This window comes from Malaclemys terrapin, chromosome 1 (genome assembly GCF_027887155.1).
Source record: "Malaclemys terrapin pileata isolate rMalTer1 chromosome 1, rMalTer1.hap1, whole genome shotgun sequence".
NCBI lineage: Eukaryota > Metazoa > Chordata > Testudines > Emydidae > Malaclemys > Malaclemys terrapin.
Genome location: NC_071505.1, coordinates 272,251,638 through 272,268,817, shown reverse-complemented (window position 1 = coordinate 272,268,817; position 17,180 = coordinate 272,251,638). Strand labels below are relative to the sequence as shown.

The following is a 17,180-nucleotide window of genomic DNA, read 5'->3' as shown; positions in this document are numbered from 1 at the left end:
TCTGGCTTTATAGGAATAAAAAATAGAAATTCTGAATAAACAATTCTAAGATAGTTTTATTTAAATGTGTGGTATAGAGGGCCAATTCCTGATCCAAAGGATGTCAAGATAGGTTTTGCACCCATACAGAATAATAGGATGTTATGGTATTGTGATGGGTTGGATCACAGAAACCCCCTTGGGAGCTGCCACCAGATGTGCAAAGACTACCTCTGCTCCTGTTTTCCCTGCCAGATCAGGACTCCAGCACCCTGTCTTGCTGAGCCAGACTTTCCCATCTGCTCCAACACGGACCCAGGGTCTGAATCACTTGCCCCAAAGCTGCAAGTTTACCTGAAAACAGCTCACAGAAGTGTGCTTGTCTTTAGCACTCAGATGCCCAACTCCCAATGGGGTCTAAACCCAGATAAATCCGTTTTACCCTGCATAAAGCTTATGCAGGGCAAACTCATAAATTGTTCGCCCTCTATAACACTGATAGAGAGATATGCACAGTTGTTTGCTCCCCCAGATATTAATACATACTTTGAGTAAATTACGAAATAAAAAGTGTTTTTATTAAATACAGACAGTAGGATTTAAGTGGTTCCAAGTAGTAACAGACAGAACAAAGTAAGTCACCAAGCAAAATAAAATAAAATGCGCAAATCTATGCCTAATCAAACTGAATACAGATAATCTCACCCTCAGAGATGCTTCAGTAAGTTTTTTCTCAGACTGGACACCTTCCAGGCCTGGGCACAATTCTTTCCCCTGGTACAGCTCTTGTTGCAGCTCAGGTGATAGCTAGGGGATTCTTCATGATGGCTCCTTTCCCCCCCTTTGTTCTCTTCCACCCCTTTATATATCTTTCGCATAAGGCGGGAACCCTTTGTCCCTCTGGGTTTCCACCCCCCCTCACTGGAAAAGCACCAGGTTAAAGATGGATTCCGGTTCAGGTGACATGATCACATGTCATTGCAAGACTTCATTACTCACTTGCTAGCACACACACATATACAGGAAGACTCACAGGTAAACACAGCCATCTGCAGACAATGGGAGTCATCAAGATTCCAAACCATCATTAATGGCCCACACTTTACATAATTACAATAAGCCCTCAGAGTTATATTTTATATTTCTAGTTTTAGATACAAGAGTGGTACATTTATACAAATCGGATGATCACACTCAGTAGATTATAAGCTTTGTAATGATACCTTACAAGAGACCTTTTGCTTGAAGCATATCCCAGTTACGTTATATTCACTTTTTACCATATTTTTCTAAAACTATCCCAGTTACATTATAGTCACTTATTATCATGTTTTTATAAAATCATATAGACTGCACAACGTCACAGGTATTTGCTCTCATTTGGGATGCCACACATAAGTAATACTGCGTGAGGGAGGAAAAAGGGCTGCACATCGCCAGGATATACCATCCAGCCAAGGTCAAGGAGAAGAATTTGATGATGTTGGCCCATGAAGCAAATAAATGCTGTAAAAGCTAGATTTAAACTCAAGTAGTAAAAAAGAGACGTACATATAAGAAATTCCACATGCGTTAAGTTCACAAATGAATTGACTGGGGGTTAAATACTTCCAGGGCATTTCCAATTTTATTCTGTTCACCTCCTTTTTTCTGAGCATACAGATGAGTTTATTCTATTTTATCCTTCTTGCCTCCTGTGTCTGACTGACAAAGTGACCTTATAATATATATTTTATTACAGTTCTCAATACCCTAAACTAAGGCGACAGCAGCTCAAAACTAATAATCTGAACGGTCACTGAACATTCTCAGGCATAGATATATTAGAAGCTAAATGCTATCTTATTTTTAATATTAACAATGAAGTTTTCTATTTACTCATTTGACAGTGTGTACAGGTCTGTCTCATCTTACGCTGGGGTTACGTTCCGCAGTCAGCGCCTAAAGCGAAAATCGCGTATAGTCAAAATTACATTGAATGTAATGGAATCGCCCACACTACAGAAACAGTATTTAAATTTAAAGGACACCAAGTATTTAAATTGTTATTTTTCTCTTTTTGTTGTTTTTTTTGTTTTTGTTTTTGCCGACCGTGTAAAGCTGAAATCGCGCATGTTAAATGCGCCTAAGATGAGATAGACCTGTATGTGTGTTTGAGAATATATAATTGTTTATAATCTGTTTAAATGGCTTAATAACAAAACGTTAGTAATTTTCACTATATCACCAGAAGTAATTTTATTTATTAGTACCATTAATAAGGCAGTATGCATTCTATTTTCCATGCACAATAGTCTTCCAATCACTACTCTCCCCTGCATGTTTTATCTAACATTACAGCAATAAAGAAAAAACCACTGAATATTGTACATTCGAAGTCCACATCACATTATGTGGCCAACAATATGTGGCACAACAGTTCTATGCCAAGTCTGTTTTCAAAAAGAAATGGCTTAATCAAGCAAAAAGACTAAGCATTTTTGCTTGTGGAATGTAACGCACAACTCCTTTTCGTGCCAGAGATCTCAATCGTGTATTGGGGAAAATCTCCTCCTCAACTGATAAGAACAGAAATTGCCAACTATGCAACTATGGTGATTATTCATATTGCCTTCTTGATCTGGCATATTGGGTTCAGGAAATTAATTGAGATAAAAAAACATATTTCAGCTAGGAAAAAAAAAGAATCAAAAGTCCCCAATTGCTCATCTGACCTTATCTGGATATGGTATTTTGTTATTTTGTCTATTAACATTTTGTGCTTGTGTGTAAATCTGAGCTATTATAATTTTTTTTATTTCAAAACCAAAAATAGTGTTATATCTTTCAATATTACAAAATGTATATTCCAAGCCTAATAAGTTCAAAATCTTCTCTCAGATCCCCTGAGGAAGGCCTAATCTACATGCCATATTGCCTATGAATGTATGATATCTTTGACATGCACCAGGTGAAATATCATGCTGATCTGTTTTAATAATATATGAAGATAAAACCTGAGTAATGACTCTGCATATCGTAATGAAAAATTAAACAGAACATGATTACTTCCAGTATAGGTTAGGATACAAACATTACGGATAAATTACACTGAATCCTTGTTAGTTATATCACAAGTCCTATGTTGAAAGCTTTTATTTTTAATGTAAAGCTGTGACGTTGTGCAGTCTATATGGTTTTATAAAAACTTGATAATAAGTCAATATAATGTAACTGAGCTGGTTTTAGAGAAAATACGGTAATAAGTGAATGTAACGTAACTGGGATATGCTTCATGCAAAAGGTCTCTTGTAAGGTATCATTACAAAGCTTATAATCTATTGAGTATGATCATCTGATTTGTATAAATGTACCACTCTTGTATCTAAAACTAGAAATATAAAATGTAACTCTGAGGGCCTATTGTAATTGTGTAAAGTGTGGACCATTAATGATGGTTTGGAATCTTGATGACTCCCATTGTCTGCAGATGGCTGTATTTACCTGTGAGTCTTCCTGTATATGTGTGTGCTGGCAAGTGAGTAATGAAGTCTTGCAGTGACATGTGATCATGTCACCTGAACTGGAATCCATCTTTAACCTGGTGCTTTTCCAGTGAGGGAGGGTGGAAAACCAGAGAGACAAAGAGTTCCCGCCTTATGCAAAAGATATATAAAGGGGGAAAGAGAACAGAGAGGGAGAGAAGCCATCATGAAGAATCCCCTAGCTACCACCTGAGCTGCAACAAGAGCTGTACCAGGGGAAAGGATTGTGCCCAGGCCTGGAAGATGTCCAGTCTGAGAAAAACTTACTGAAACATCTCTGAGGGTGAGATTATCTGTATTTAGTTTGATTAGGCATAGATTTGCGCATTTTATTTTATTTTGCTTGGTGACTTACTTTGTTCTGTCTGTTACTACTTTGAACCACTTAAATCCTACTGTCTGTATTTAATAAAATCACTTTTTATTTAGTAATTTACTCAGAGTATGTATTAATACCTGAGGGAGCAAACAACTGTGCATATCTCTCTATCAGTGTTATAGAGGGCGAACAATTTATGAGTTTGCCCTGCATAAGCTTTATGCAGGGTAAAACGGATTTATCTGGGTTTAGACCCCATTGGGAGTTGGGCATCTGAGTGCTAAAGACAAGCACGCTACTGCGAGCTGTTTTCAGGTAAACTTGCAGCTTTGGGACAAGTGATTCAGACCCTGGGTCTGTGTCTGGAGCCAGACGGGAGTGTCTGGCTCAGCAAGACAGGGTGCTGGAGTCCTGAGCTGGCAGGGAAAACAGAAGCAGGGGTAGTCTTTGCACATCGGGTGGCAGCTCCCAAGGGGGTTTCTGTGATCCAACCCGTCACAAAAGCATTGTCTGTTACGGAAACATTTTGCCAAGATTCCTTCAAAGCAACTGCATTCAACAGAAATTTTAGTTCACAATAATAAAAAAGTATGTTATTTAGAAGGATTAGTGCTGAGTACATTATAGAAGTCAGAACTGCTTCATAAATACATAGCAGTCTTTCCAGTTGCTCGTGATCTATATCACGGAGACATTATTGGTGACAAATAGTTTGGAATGTATAGCAAATGGCAAGAGATTCTGAACAAACTATCTCTGTCTCTCAACTATGTCATGGACATCCATCATTGTATTAATAAAGGAAGTAAAACTAGCTACAGTCATATAAATGCTAATATTTGACTACACAGATTTTTACAATATTGTTATGAGCTGGGTGAAATCTCGTTATGGGATGTTAAACTGTGAACTCTCCAGTAAAGAGACTGCATAGTGTATGTGTTAATACAGCACTGTGTATATAATTATAGCAAGAGAGAGGAGAAAAAAAAATCATAGTTTCTTTATTTTTCTATTATTATTTGCACTTTGGTACCATGCAAAGGCCCCAAGGTTTTGAGTGCCTGACCAATTATTTAAAATTTAAAAACCAAATACATCTGCTGATCACAACTATGTCTATGGAATGCAGCGAGACAGGGGGTCTTTCAGGTAGTCTGATCCCAAGACATTGGGGTGTAATGATTTTGAGAATTATTATTGGAAAATGACTTTAGCCAAACTTATAGTATGAATTGATTACATTCCTGTGTTTTCTTGTTCATCAAATTTTAAATTTCCAGATCCAAGACATTTAAGAAACTTGACATGTACCTGTTCAAGTTTGGTTGTGTCAGTCACTGTGACATTGTCAGATGCGGTATCTTGAGACTGCTGCTTACATAAGCCTTTTGTTGCATCTTTGAACATGGTGTCTTTCTCCAGCAAACTGTCTTGTTTGGCAATCGGCAAAGCCAGGGGATTGCTACAGAGAGAATCAATAAAGCAATTAGTCTCCTTTTGAAGATGCCTGACAAAACTGAGAGGTATGAATGTGGAACTAAAATATAATTCATGTCTGAGACAGTTGTTCCTGATCCAAAAAGAAACATAAATTGGATGAGAACTGCAGACTGTTCACTGGTCTATGCCAAAGATACAGTGGTCTTGGCAAAGCACTTTGATTTAAAATTCACTTTTATGCAAGTCTGCTTCAGAAGAAAGCTAAGCAACCCAAATAGAATATGCATGAGGTTGTATTTGATAGTGCTAGGTTGGCAAATCAATAAGCAATCTGAAAGCTGAATTTAAATGTATGATTAACTTCCACAATAGTAATTTGAAAAATAATACATTTAAAAACAATTTGATACACAGATACTGTCATTGCATTAAATAAAATAAAAATGTATAGTTTTTGATAAGCAAATAAGCTATATTTAATTTGTATTAAAATATATATACACTGTTCCAGAATTAGTAATATAATAATATTTAAGGTGAAAAAAAGAAAATATCTGATACCTACAATGACTGCCAACGTACAAACACTCCTCTGTATGAGCTGAAGCTCTATTCCTAACTCCGGCGCTTGGAGTCCCCCACTGCCATATTTCCACTCCACAGCACACCGCACTTCTAAAAAAGCCAATGCCGGACATGCAAGCTCTTACAAGATTTTAGATACGTCATGCACCCAGGACACTAAACACCAGCAGAAGCCTTGGAATACAGGTAAGTTTGAAAAGTAAGATCCAGCAGAGGAGTTACTGAACCCAGTTTCCCCTGTTTCCTGGATATGTCTCCTTTGACCAACCACAGTGAAGGTGGAAGTAACGCGGAGGAAAGGAAGACTACCTGGAGAATAAAATCCTGGCCCATTGAAGTCAATGGGAGTTTTGCCATTAACTGTAGCAGGGACAGGATTTCACCTGGAGACTGTGTCCTGGCTACCCAAGAAGAATGGAAGGAGGGTTTACTCCCAACCCTAATAGTGGCCCCAATTCTTATTCAGGACTGCACTTAAGCACCTGCTTAACTTTAGACAGGCGCTTAAGTGCAGTCTTGAATAGGGGTGCACTTAAGCATATGCTGATAGCTTTCCTCAATCAGGACCATTTTTAGCAGTAATGTGATATTAAAATGTTAGTAAATAAAAGTGCCTTGTTTATAGTAACAAATAACTTCAGTGCTCACTGACAGAAATGACACATTACATTTTATTCCAAGACAGCTCTAATTCAAGGTATAATCTTGTTAAGTATTTTCAAGAGACCATATTTTAAAGGAGCTTTTATTTTTCAGAAAGTAATGCTCCTAGTGCTGATTGTCTCACACTTTTTTTTAGAGAATGGCGTGATTAGTAATATAAAATCCTAATTTAAAAACATGATTACATTTTATGCCAACTTCCCTTTTAATGCAACTTTTCCTGTTGCTCACAGCTTTCTGGAAGTCCTTTTGGGTTGGGATTTTTAATACTTAGTCTCAGCACAAAAGCTAAACTTTTAACGGAAAGTTTGAGCCTCATGACTGCAGGCATTTTCAAACTAATTTTCTGGTATTTATTACGAAAAAACAAACAAAACAAAACAAAAATAATATGAATGTTTCCCAAATTTACAAGTGCTCCCAATATATTCTGATTAGAAATTGTGCTCAAATACGGTGCGGTGATCATCATTAAAATCTTCACATTTGCTATTTGCAAGGTATACATATTAATACGGTATTCCCTTTGTAAGTGTTCACAGCTACAGGATCTTTCTGCTGTAATATTCCTCTTTCCCCATCCCATCCCAACTCTACCGTTTGTAGCACACCCAACCATCCCCAGACACAGCATGTGCACTTGTAGCCTCATGTTTAAAATTAAAGTGTAAGCTCTTCAAGGCAGAGAGATGAAAAGAAACTGATTTAGGGGTTGCAGATAGAAGCTGGTTATAGCAGACACCTTCAGGCAGCAAAGTGCAAAACTTCCGTCCACTCCTTTCGTGATGAAGTAGGTATATTTTCAGTTTAAAAAGAAAATACCACAATACATTGTGGAGGGTTCATTACAGTACATTTTTAACGTTAATGACATACTTTGATAATTCAGTACGTATGAATAGTAAATAAACCGCAGGCTAAGTTCTTAAACAAAAGCTGTGTAAACTATATTGATTTATGCCTGCATGCCACACAAACTATTTGTATTTAAGAGATTTTAAAAAGCCTCTAGATAATAAAAGTGCTGGAATATAATTTATATTTCAACAAGAAGGTGACATGAATTCCAACCAAGGAAAGACAGAATAACATATTGCACAAACAAATCTCTTTGATTTAGGTTCAGAAAGATACTAAGAACATTAAAAGAGATAGGCAACTTAGCTAGAAATATGATCTTTCCACCAAACAGTGGCTTTTAGTAAAATACCTCTATAAAAATTAATTGCAAGTTAGCCACAAGGTGAAATTCTATGTTTAAAACGGTGCAATTGAAAATCCAATTATAGCACAGTAGAAAGAAGATCTTATGTTAATGCAGGTGTGTGGTTAAGCATGAGCAATCATCTCCAGAATGTTGTGCTCTGCTACCAGATAATTAACCACAAAGGGAGTTATGTGGCTTGAGGCAAAAGTGAAGATGCATACTGGACACAAAGGTCAGTTATCAAGGGTAATCTACTTGAACTAGGTTGGGCTACTGTTATTGGCACACATTACTGGAAAAATCCCAGTGTGCTATACAAACAATAGTCACCTTAATTTTTAACTACATGAGCCATCTGTGTATTAGATTAATTTGTTGATTTTGTGCTGCAAAATATCACCCGAGTTATCAATTTCTAGCATTTTTACACTGAAAAGATTGTATGTAGAGGGATGTTTTGGAAGCTGACATTCAAAGATATAATAGTAGTTTTACAGTGAGTGTCTAAGTTAGCATAGCTGTTAACTAGGTAGAAAGTTGTCCGGGTAGAAAACTTTCTTTAAATACAGATATAAATGCAGAAACAGACTCTTATATCTTATAATCTCTGTTGGAGAGTACTTCTCGCCTGTACAATTTACATCATCCTCATTGCCTGATCAAATTTTGGTTCTTCCACACTGTTGCAAAATCAAGTAGAATTTGTAAACTCCACAATCCCAATTAATTTGGTTTAAAGAGTTTAAAAGTCTTCACCAGCAAAGCTTTCAAGTCTTAATTTCCATTTTTTTCTTTGTTTAAACACCAGAGAAATTAAAATACAAACTGTCATATAAATGTAACGTTTGAGTGTTTAAATTACAAATTTAAATGCTCCACCAGGAAATAATTAAAAAAAAAAAAATAACCTTCTCATTGCAGTGTTGACTCAGGCAAATTACAACTGTTGTATTTTGTATTCCTGTGTTAATTTAAAAATGTATTCATTACTGTGCTTAATATTTATGCTCTAAAATATATTCCAAAAAACATACAGTATGTGCAATGTGACTAAGGTAACATTGCTCTAAGAACCATTTCCTGACTTCAGAGTATTTATCCGTCATCTGGTCAGTGTGAGTGTTAGGCTTCGTCTACATTAGAAAAGTTATACCAGTGTAACTACATTAATTAGGGGGTATGGGTTTTTACCAATACAGTTATACTGGTGTAAGCCCTGATATGGATACAGTTATAGCAGTATAGAGGTGCCTTATGCTGGTAAAGCTTATTTCATTTCCTGAACCAGAATAAGCCATACCAATTTACACACTTTTAAACTGGTATAATTGCATCCCCACTGAGGAAGGGAGGTTTGCTGCTTTAACTATACCATTACAGGACACAAGCCCTTAGATGATTCATCCTGTGCAGTAACTGGATCTTCGAGATGTGAGTGCTCAACTTCAGGTGCATGTGTGCCCTACACACCTCTGATTGGGGATTTTCATTAGCAGTGCCCATTCAGCCCATGCGTATGCCCTAGACATCCTTGTGTCCCACACTGAGGTTATATAGGCAAATCACCTCAGTTCCTTCTCCACCACCAAGTCTCATAAGGAAAATACAAAACAGAGGGGAAGAAGGGAGGGTTGTGGAGCACCCATAGGGACACATCTCAAAGAACCACAGTTACTGTACAGGGTGAGTAACCTCTTTGTCTTCTCCTGAGCAGTACCTCCGAAAGGAGAAGGGAACTTCAGAATCGAGTACATAACTGAGGAAAGAACTGAATTACCAACTGCTGCATCCCATCTAGAGTCACTGATTAGGGCATAGTGCCTGTAAAAGGGACGTACCAAGGACCATGTAGCGACTCTGCAGATCTCAGGCTACATCTACACTACGGGGGGGGGGGTCGATTTAAGATACGCAAATTCAGCTAGCATAGCTGAATTCGACGTATCGCAGCCGACTTACCCCGCTGTAGGGATGGAGGCAAAATCGATCTCTGCGGCTTCCCGTCGATGGTGCTTACTCCCACCTCCACTGGTGGAGTCAGAGTGTCGATTCGGGGATCGATTGTCGCGTCCCAACGGGACGCGATAAATCGATCCCCGAGAGGTCGATTTCTACCCGCCGATTCAGGCGGGTAGTGTAGACCCAGCCTTAGATACTGGGACATTTTGAAGTAACAGCCATAGGTGCAGACTGCAACTTCATAGAATGAGCTGACACACCAGGAGGAGGTGGAATGATGGCAGCACCTTAACAAGTAATAATACATCCAGCGATCCATTTCCACAGTCTCAGGGCAGAAATAGTAGATCCTTTAGATCTGCCTGCAAACAAAACTGTGTAGAGGAGATTTTTCTGAATGATTTAGCCCAGGATCAGCAACCGTTGACATGTGGCTCGCCAGGGTAAGCCCCCTGGCGGGCCGGGCCAGTTTGTTTACCTGCCGCATCTCCAGGTTCGGCCGATCGCAACTCCCACTGGCCGCGGTTCACTGCACCAGGCCAATGGAGGTGGAGGGAAGCTGCAGCCAGCACATCCCTCGGCCCACACCACTTCCCGCAGCCCACATTGGCCTGGAACTGTGAACCGCGGCCAGTCGGAGCTGCGATCAGCCGAACCTGTGGATGCGGCAGGTAAACAAACCGGCCCGGCCCACAAGGGGGCTTACCCTGGCGCGCCACCTGCCAAAGGTTGCCAATCCCTGATCTAGAGTGTCAAAATCAGCCTCGAAAACCGAATAATATGGTTCTGGAAAGAAAACTGGTAAATAAATAATCTGATTCAGATGAAACTCAGAGAATACTTTAGGAAGAAATCTGGGGCATAAGGAATCCTTGTCCTTGCAGAAATGAGGGTCTGCCATTAAGACCTCAATATCATCCACTAAAAAGGCCATCTTCATAGACAAGTTCAATAATGAACAAGTTGCCATTGGTTCAAAGAGAGGTTTCATGAATTTTTATGAACTAAACGGAGTTCCCAAACTGGAATGGGGACTTTAACCTGTTTCCCAGACCTTTCATGAATGTTACAGTTGCAGGATGAGCAAACAGTGAGAACCCATAAATTGTGGGATGAAAAGCTGTTAAAGCAACTAAATGAATCTTGAGGTAACTAATTCACACCATCATTTTCTTTAAATGCAGGAGAACCAGTGGAAGCGGAGCACATTCATCAACAACTTTCTGGAGATGACACCAGTGACTAAATATTCTCCATTTCTGAAGGCAAATATTTCTGATAGACTCTTTCCTACCACTATCAGTTAGTAATATTTGCTGTACTCTGCAGAACAGGCTGACTCTAACCCAACAAACCATTGAGGAGCTACGTCTTGAGGTGGAGAGTTCTCAGATTAGGATGCAACAGTTGACTGGTGCCCTGTAAGAGGAGTTGAGGAATGATTGGAGGATTTATCACTGGACAGAGCGCTAGGTGAAGTAGGTAAGGAAACCATGTCTGCCTTGACCATGACGGGGCTATTAGGATAACTCTGGCTTTGTCCTGTCTGATCTTGTTCACCACCTGGAGAATAAGAGGTGTAGGAGGAAATGTTTCTCTACCCAAGGGAGGAGGAATGCATCCCTCCAATGATCTGTGGCCTAAGCCTCCAACTGAACAGAAAAGGTGACATTCTTTGTTTGTAGCAGTGGTGAAGAGGTCCACTTCTGGGAACCCCCAATATGCTGACAAGAAACTGGGAGTCCAACTCCCATTTATTGTCTTGCTGAGACCATCTGCTGTGATGTTTTGCCTGCCAGAGAGATTATTTGCCAAAATTCTTATGCAATGCCTTAACCACCAGTTCAATAACTGTATTTCTTTGGTGTGGGCAGAGAGCAGGTCAGACCCTTTCCTGCTGGTTGATGTAAAACATGCAGGACACATTGTTGTCATGATTTCGATAGACTTGTCTCTGATGAGAGGCATAAAATGATGGCAAGAATTTCTGGCTGTCCTGAGCGCCAATGGGTTGATTGGGGGGAGGGGGTTCTTGGGGCAATCATATGCCCTGTACCATATGGGCCGTATGCACCCTATCCCAACAGAGATACATCTCTAGCTACAGTTACTATTGGCACCAGTTGAAGGAAGGGAACTCCTGCACCTACATTGTAATCATTCTTCCACCAGTCTAAGGAGTGTTTCACCTGTTGGGGAACTGACATCCGTTTGTCTAAGCCTGTAGTCTACAAACTTTTTCAATATCACCCCCTCCCTTACCTGGTGTGTGCCCCTCCCCTCTCTTCCCCCCCCCACCGGAAGCTGGGGTGGGGGTGGGGGAATGAATGGGACAGGATGGGGGAGGGGGAATCATGCTCTGAGAGTGGGGGTGAATGGGGCAGGGTGGGGGAGAGTGAGCTGTGCTGGGGCAGGACGGGGGAGCCACTGGTACCTTTCTTGCTGGAGCTGTCCCTGAGTGCTCCTCCAGGCTCCAGCTGCTGCTCTTCCCACTCCCGCCCCCACTCCCACCCCTGGTGGCGGAGGCCGGTTACGGCAGGTAACCGGACTTTTAATGTCTGATCAGCAGTGCTGATCAGGCACTGCCAGGTTGCCTTTCCAACCAGACTTTCCAGTTGAAAACCAGTCACCTGGCAACCCTAAGTCTGGGCTTGGGGCCATGGCTGGGAACGGTGGCCAGGAGAGGAGCTGTGGCTGTGGCTGGGCCACAGTGGAACTGGGGGCAGAGTGGGGCTGGCTGGCACTCCCTCTCTGCCCCCCCGGATGGAGGGGTTTCCCGTCAGTGAAGGGTCCCCGCTTCCTGAGAGGCAGTAGCTAGATCAATGGAAGAATTCTTCTGTCAACCTAGTGCTGTCTACACAGGGACTTATGTAGGCTTAACTATGTCTTTCAGGGGTGTAGATTTTTCACACCCTTGACCGACACAGTTAAACCAACCTAATTTTCTAGTGTAGAACATGCTGTAATAAGAACTCATGAGAAGGGTCCCTGAAGAGGAAATGGGGAAGGGTGATGAGAAGGAGGGAGGAAGGAAAAGTGGATGGTGTACAGCCCATTGTTATTGCTTGCAGCACCACTTCCGCCAACATGATACATTCCCAGGCTTGTTGGAAATGGGAGAGACAGTTGCCAAACAGGGGGAGATGGGCAAGTAATTGCAGCTAACTGTCTAGAGAAAGGGGAAGGTTCAAACTGTCGACCATCTTGTCAAAACTGATGTTTTTAAGAAGAAGCCTGCAGTGTCAGATGGATTAAAGCAGTGGCTCTCAACCTTTCCAGACTACTGTATCCCTTTCAAGAGTCTGATTTGTCTTGGGTTACCCCAAGTTTCACCTCACTTAAAAACGTACAAAATCAGACCTAAAAATACAAGTGTCACAGCCACACTACTAGTGAAAAATTGCTTATTTTATCATTTTCACCATATAATTATAAAATAAATCAATTGGAATATAAATGTTGTACTTACATTTCAGGATATAACATATAGAGCAGTATAAACAAATCATTGTCTGTATGAAATTTTAGTTTGTACTGACTTTGCTAGTGCTTTTTATGTAGCCTGTTGTAAAACTAGGCTAATAGATAAAATGGAAGACCATTGAGTACCCTCAGGGGAACTTATACGCCTGGTTGAGTACCACTGGGTTAAAGGATCGCTTTCTCTGGAACCTCTGCCTCTTTCTTGGAGGTTCCAAAGGCCTATTAAACCCAGAGAAGTGCAGTGTGCAGCATCTTTGGGCCATTTGCTATCTATTGAATTTTCTTTTGTTCCCAGGGGTGTAGATGCCCAACGAATGCAATGTGGCTCCAGAGTCTTGTAGTGTGTGGAGCGATTCATTGGTATTCTCCACAAACAACTTCAATCCATCGAATGGGAGATCCTATTCTATTCTGGACTTCTCTGGGGAAACCATACACATGGAGTCAGGATGCCCTATCCATCACCACTGCTGTGGAGATAGAACAAGCCGCAGTAACTTCTAAGGACATTAGTAACTGTCCCTCAGCAATAATAGCCTGCAACTATTCCCTTAGGTCTGGAGGAATGTGTTGAATAAAACACTGTTTGCTCTTTCAGCTATGGGATCTCTCTTCCCCCTGAATACCAGAGGAACCCTTAGCCTCCACTGTACCATGCTTTAAGTGGAATCTTCCAAAGCTATTGCCCTGTTTGGACAGCGAGGTCTTTTCAAGGTAGACTCCTTAAGAGGGGAGGTAGAGCTCCCCTCTTGGAACCTTTAGAGGAGGCCTCTGAAGCATTCCCTTTCTGGGAGCATGCTGAACTGAGATAAAAGTGGCAGAGACTGATGTAAAGGCGGGGGCTCTCTTGACCTGACTCCAAAGCAGCTCCATTGTTAACCGTCACAACTTGCTTTCCCAGTTCTGTCTTGCCCTGGACTTGAGTGATAACCAGAAATTACACTTCTGTGGGATGCGTGACTCTGCTAAACAGTGAACGTGCTTAGAGTGTCCATCACTGACTGGGATGGCCTCGCAGCATGTGAGGCAGAGTTTAAAACCCACTGAACTGGGTGTATCCCTCTCAGGGAAAGAGGGCTCCCCTGAGGGAGTAAATAACAAACAATCCTCCAAATAATAGTCAACTAATTAATTAACTAACTGACACAATGAAACTAATTTAAACTAAGGCAAACTGAAGTCACCAAAGGCAAAGAAGCCAAGGCACACTTGATAAGGACACCCTAAGCTGTGTCTCAGTCTGAGGTGGTTGAGAAGGATCTGAGAGTGGTTCACCTGCATGGCCCTATATAGCCTTGGTGTGGGACGTGAGGATGTCTAGGAGGAGGGCAAATGTGCACTGCTAATGAAAATCTCTTGTCAAAGGCACATGGGGCATACACACACCAGAAGTGCAGCATCAATAGTGACACTATTTGGATTTCTTCTTAAGAGAACTTCATGCCTAAGATGTTTATATTTTTAGTAAAATGATACCAAGTATTATAATGCTATATTTTGCCTTTTAGCAAAAACAAGCAAGGATAAATATTTATCATATAAAAGTCTGACACAATGTGAAATCATCTTTTTTATTGGGTTATCCTCCACCATTCTCTTGCATGTTTATTCATGAGTGATAATGCTTTATCAGAAACAACAAGGAGTCTGGTGGCACCTTAAAGACTAACAGATTTATTTGGGCATAAGCTTTCGTGAGTTAAAACCTCACTTCTTCAGATGCATAGAGTGAAAGTTACAGATGCAGGCATCAGAACAATGAGAAAAACTCAGATCAGATGGTAACACAAACAGTAAAGGTATATCACAAACACATTTTGTAAATCCTGAACTACTTGAGGTTGCTGGTACAATCTGAATATGTGGAGAGGGAAAGAGCACTTACATATAATCATTATTGGCATTTCTTGTAAGTTAACTTCCTAATCTATCTCTTGTAATTTAGATATGTTAAAACTACTCAATGGAAGAACAAGAAAAGAAACATATTCCAATATAGGAATTATTGCTTCACAATCCCAGGAATTTAGCCAGCTGAGCCAAATGATTGCTCATCAAAATCATGTCTGCTTGGTAACCTACCATAATACAAACACACTGACAACAAAACTTTTATCTTTACTTGAAGAGTACATATTGACCATCAATTCATCTGTTCATGCTGTTCTGGACAAAATCAATGCTGTAATTGAAACCCAAATTGGACAAATTAAATTCGGTTGCTAGAGCAGGGACAATTGACAATAGGTTTCTAACATTGACTCCTTTTTTTAATATTGTTCAAAATATGACTTTAACAGCTCTATTCAAGCACACAATCTTCACCTGTTACAATGGAAGAACTATCTATATGTTACAGTTACAAAGTATTGTTTCAGTTTACTCTTACAGACAGCTCATCTGAATCATATCAGAACTACATATCAGAACAGTAAAACTTGATAGGGTGCAGAACTGAACATACAACAAAAGTAGGAAGGGAAAGATAAAGTTCACTCACCATTTGCTGTGGCCATGGTCTTGATTAAAGGAACAATTGTCAGATTATTATTACTTGTATTGTGGCAGCACTGAGGATATATCTACACAACAAAGAAAAACACGTTTGGCTTGAGCCAGCCAACTCAGGCTCACAGGACTGTGGGGCTGTTTCATTGCTATGTAGACTTCTTGGCTCCAGGTGGAGACTGAGCTCTGAAACTCTCCCATCCCTCCAGATCCCAGAGCCCCGCGGCCTGAGCCTCATGAGACCGAATCAGCTGGCGTGGGCCAGCCATGGATTTTTCTTTGCTGTGTAGACATGCCCTGAGAGGCCTCAATCATAGATCAGGGGCCCCACAGTACTAGGTGCTATACAAACAGATTCTCTCCAGAGCCAAGATCTGCTCAGCATGCAAGAATGGAGGGAAGCGGATACGAGAGCCAGTTACAACTCCCTGATTATGATGGCACATACATGCAGGTCTTGGACTTAGCATAGGTTAGGGCAATGGTGGGCAACCTGCAGACCGGTTCACCATTCCTGGCCAATGGGAGCTGCGGGAAGTGGTGTGGGACACAGGGATTCCTGTGACGGTCAATGTCAGCAAACTGTCTCGCGGCCCACCAGCAGATTACCCTGACAGACCGCGTGTGGTCCGCGGGCAACAGGTTGCCCACCACTGGGTTAGGGCAATCTGGGATCTTCTGTAATTTATGCCATCTGACAATGGTCTCTTAAGGGACTGCACAGGAGGATGTGGGGAAAGGACTGTGCTGTGCTCTAGGTATGCCAAGGCCAAGTGAGTCATGGTTCAGATATACTGATTCTGTGCCTGCTAAGAGATATCCCACAGCAGGGGAATTCTCAGCTAGCCAGTTCCAGGGGCTTTCCTGCCTCTTTATGCTGCAGTAGAGAATTTGACAGAATTTGTATTTGAAATGCCTGTTCTAACCGTGTAAGCTTCTACAACACCAACCAAACTATGGTATCTGGGAACTTATAAGCATCTTATAAGCATCAACCAAGTTATCTGATCATTGAATGTCATGAGAGAACATAGGACAAACAAAAGTGTGATGTGCCCTGCCGCTTCTGGGGTTTGCTTCATTATATTTTTGTTTAGATAAATCTAATTATCCTCATGGCTCCTGCTACTGTGACTTGTCTTTTGTCAAAAGATGGATTTTGCACTGAAGGAAACAATCTAGTGCAGTTTTCAGAGTGGTAGCAGTGTTAGTCTGTATCAGCAAAAAGAACAAGGAGTACTTGTGGCACCTTAGAGACTAACAAATTTATTTGAGCATAAGCTTTCATGGGCTAAACCCCACTTCATCAGATGCAAGCAGTGGAAAATATAGTAGGAAGATATATATACACAGAGGACATGAAAAAATGGGTGTTGCCATACTAACTATAACAAGAGTAATCAGTTAATGTGGGCTATTATTAGGAGAAAAAAATGTTTGTAGTGATAATCAGGATGGCCCATTTCCAACAGTTGACAAGAAGGTGTGAGTAACAGTAGGGGGAGAAATT

The 17,180-nt window shown here is 40.8% G+C and overlaps 1 protein-coding gene across 3 annotated transcripts in view; it reads right to left on the bottom strand.

Moving 5' to 3' along the window:
- MYO16 (myosin XVI) overlaps positions 1-17,180 on the bottom strand; it is a 588,255-nt gene that overhangs the window by 285,375 nt on the left and 285,700 nt on the right. For all 3 annotated transcript variants that reach the window (XM_054013071.1, XM_054013089.1, XM_054013080.1), the window contains one exon: positions 5,137-5,287. In XM_054013071.1, the coding sequence (XP_053869046.1) occupies positions 5,137-5,287 (151 nt within the window). The remainder of the gene's footprint in view (positions 1-5,136; positions 5,288-17,180) is intronic.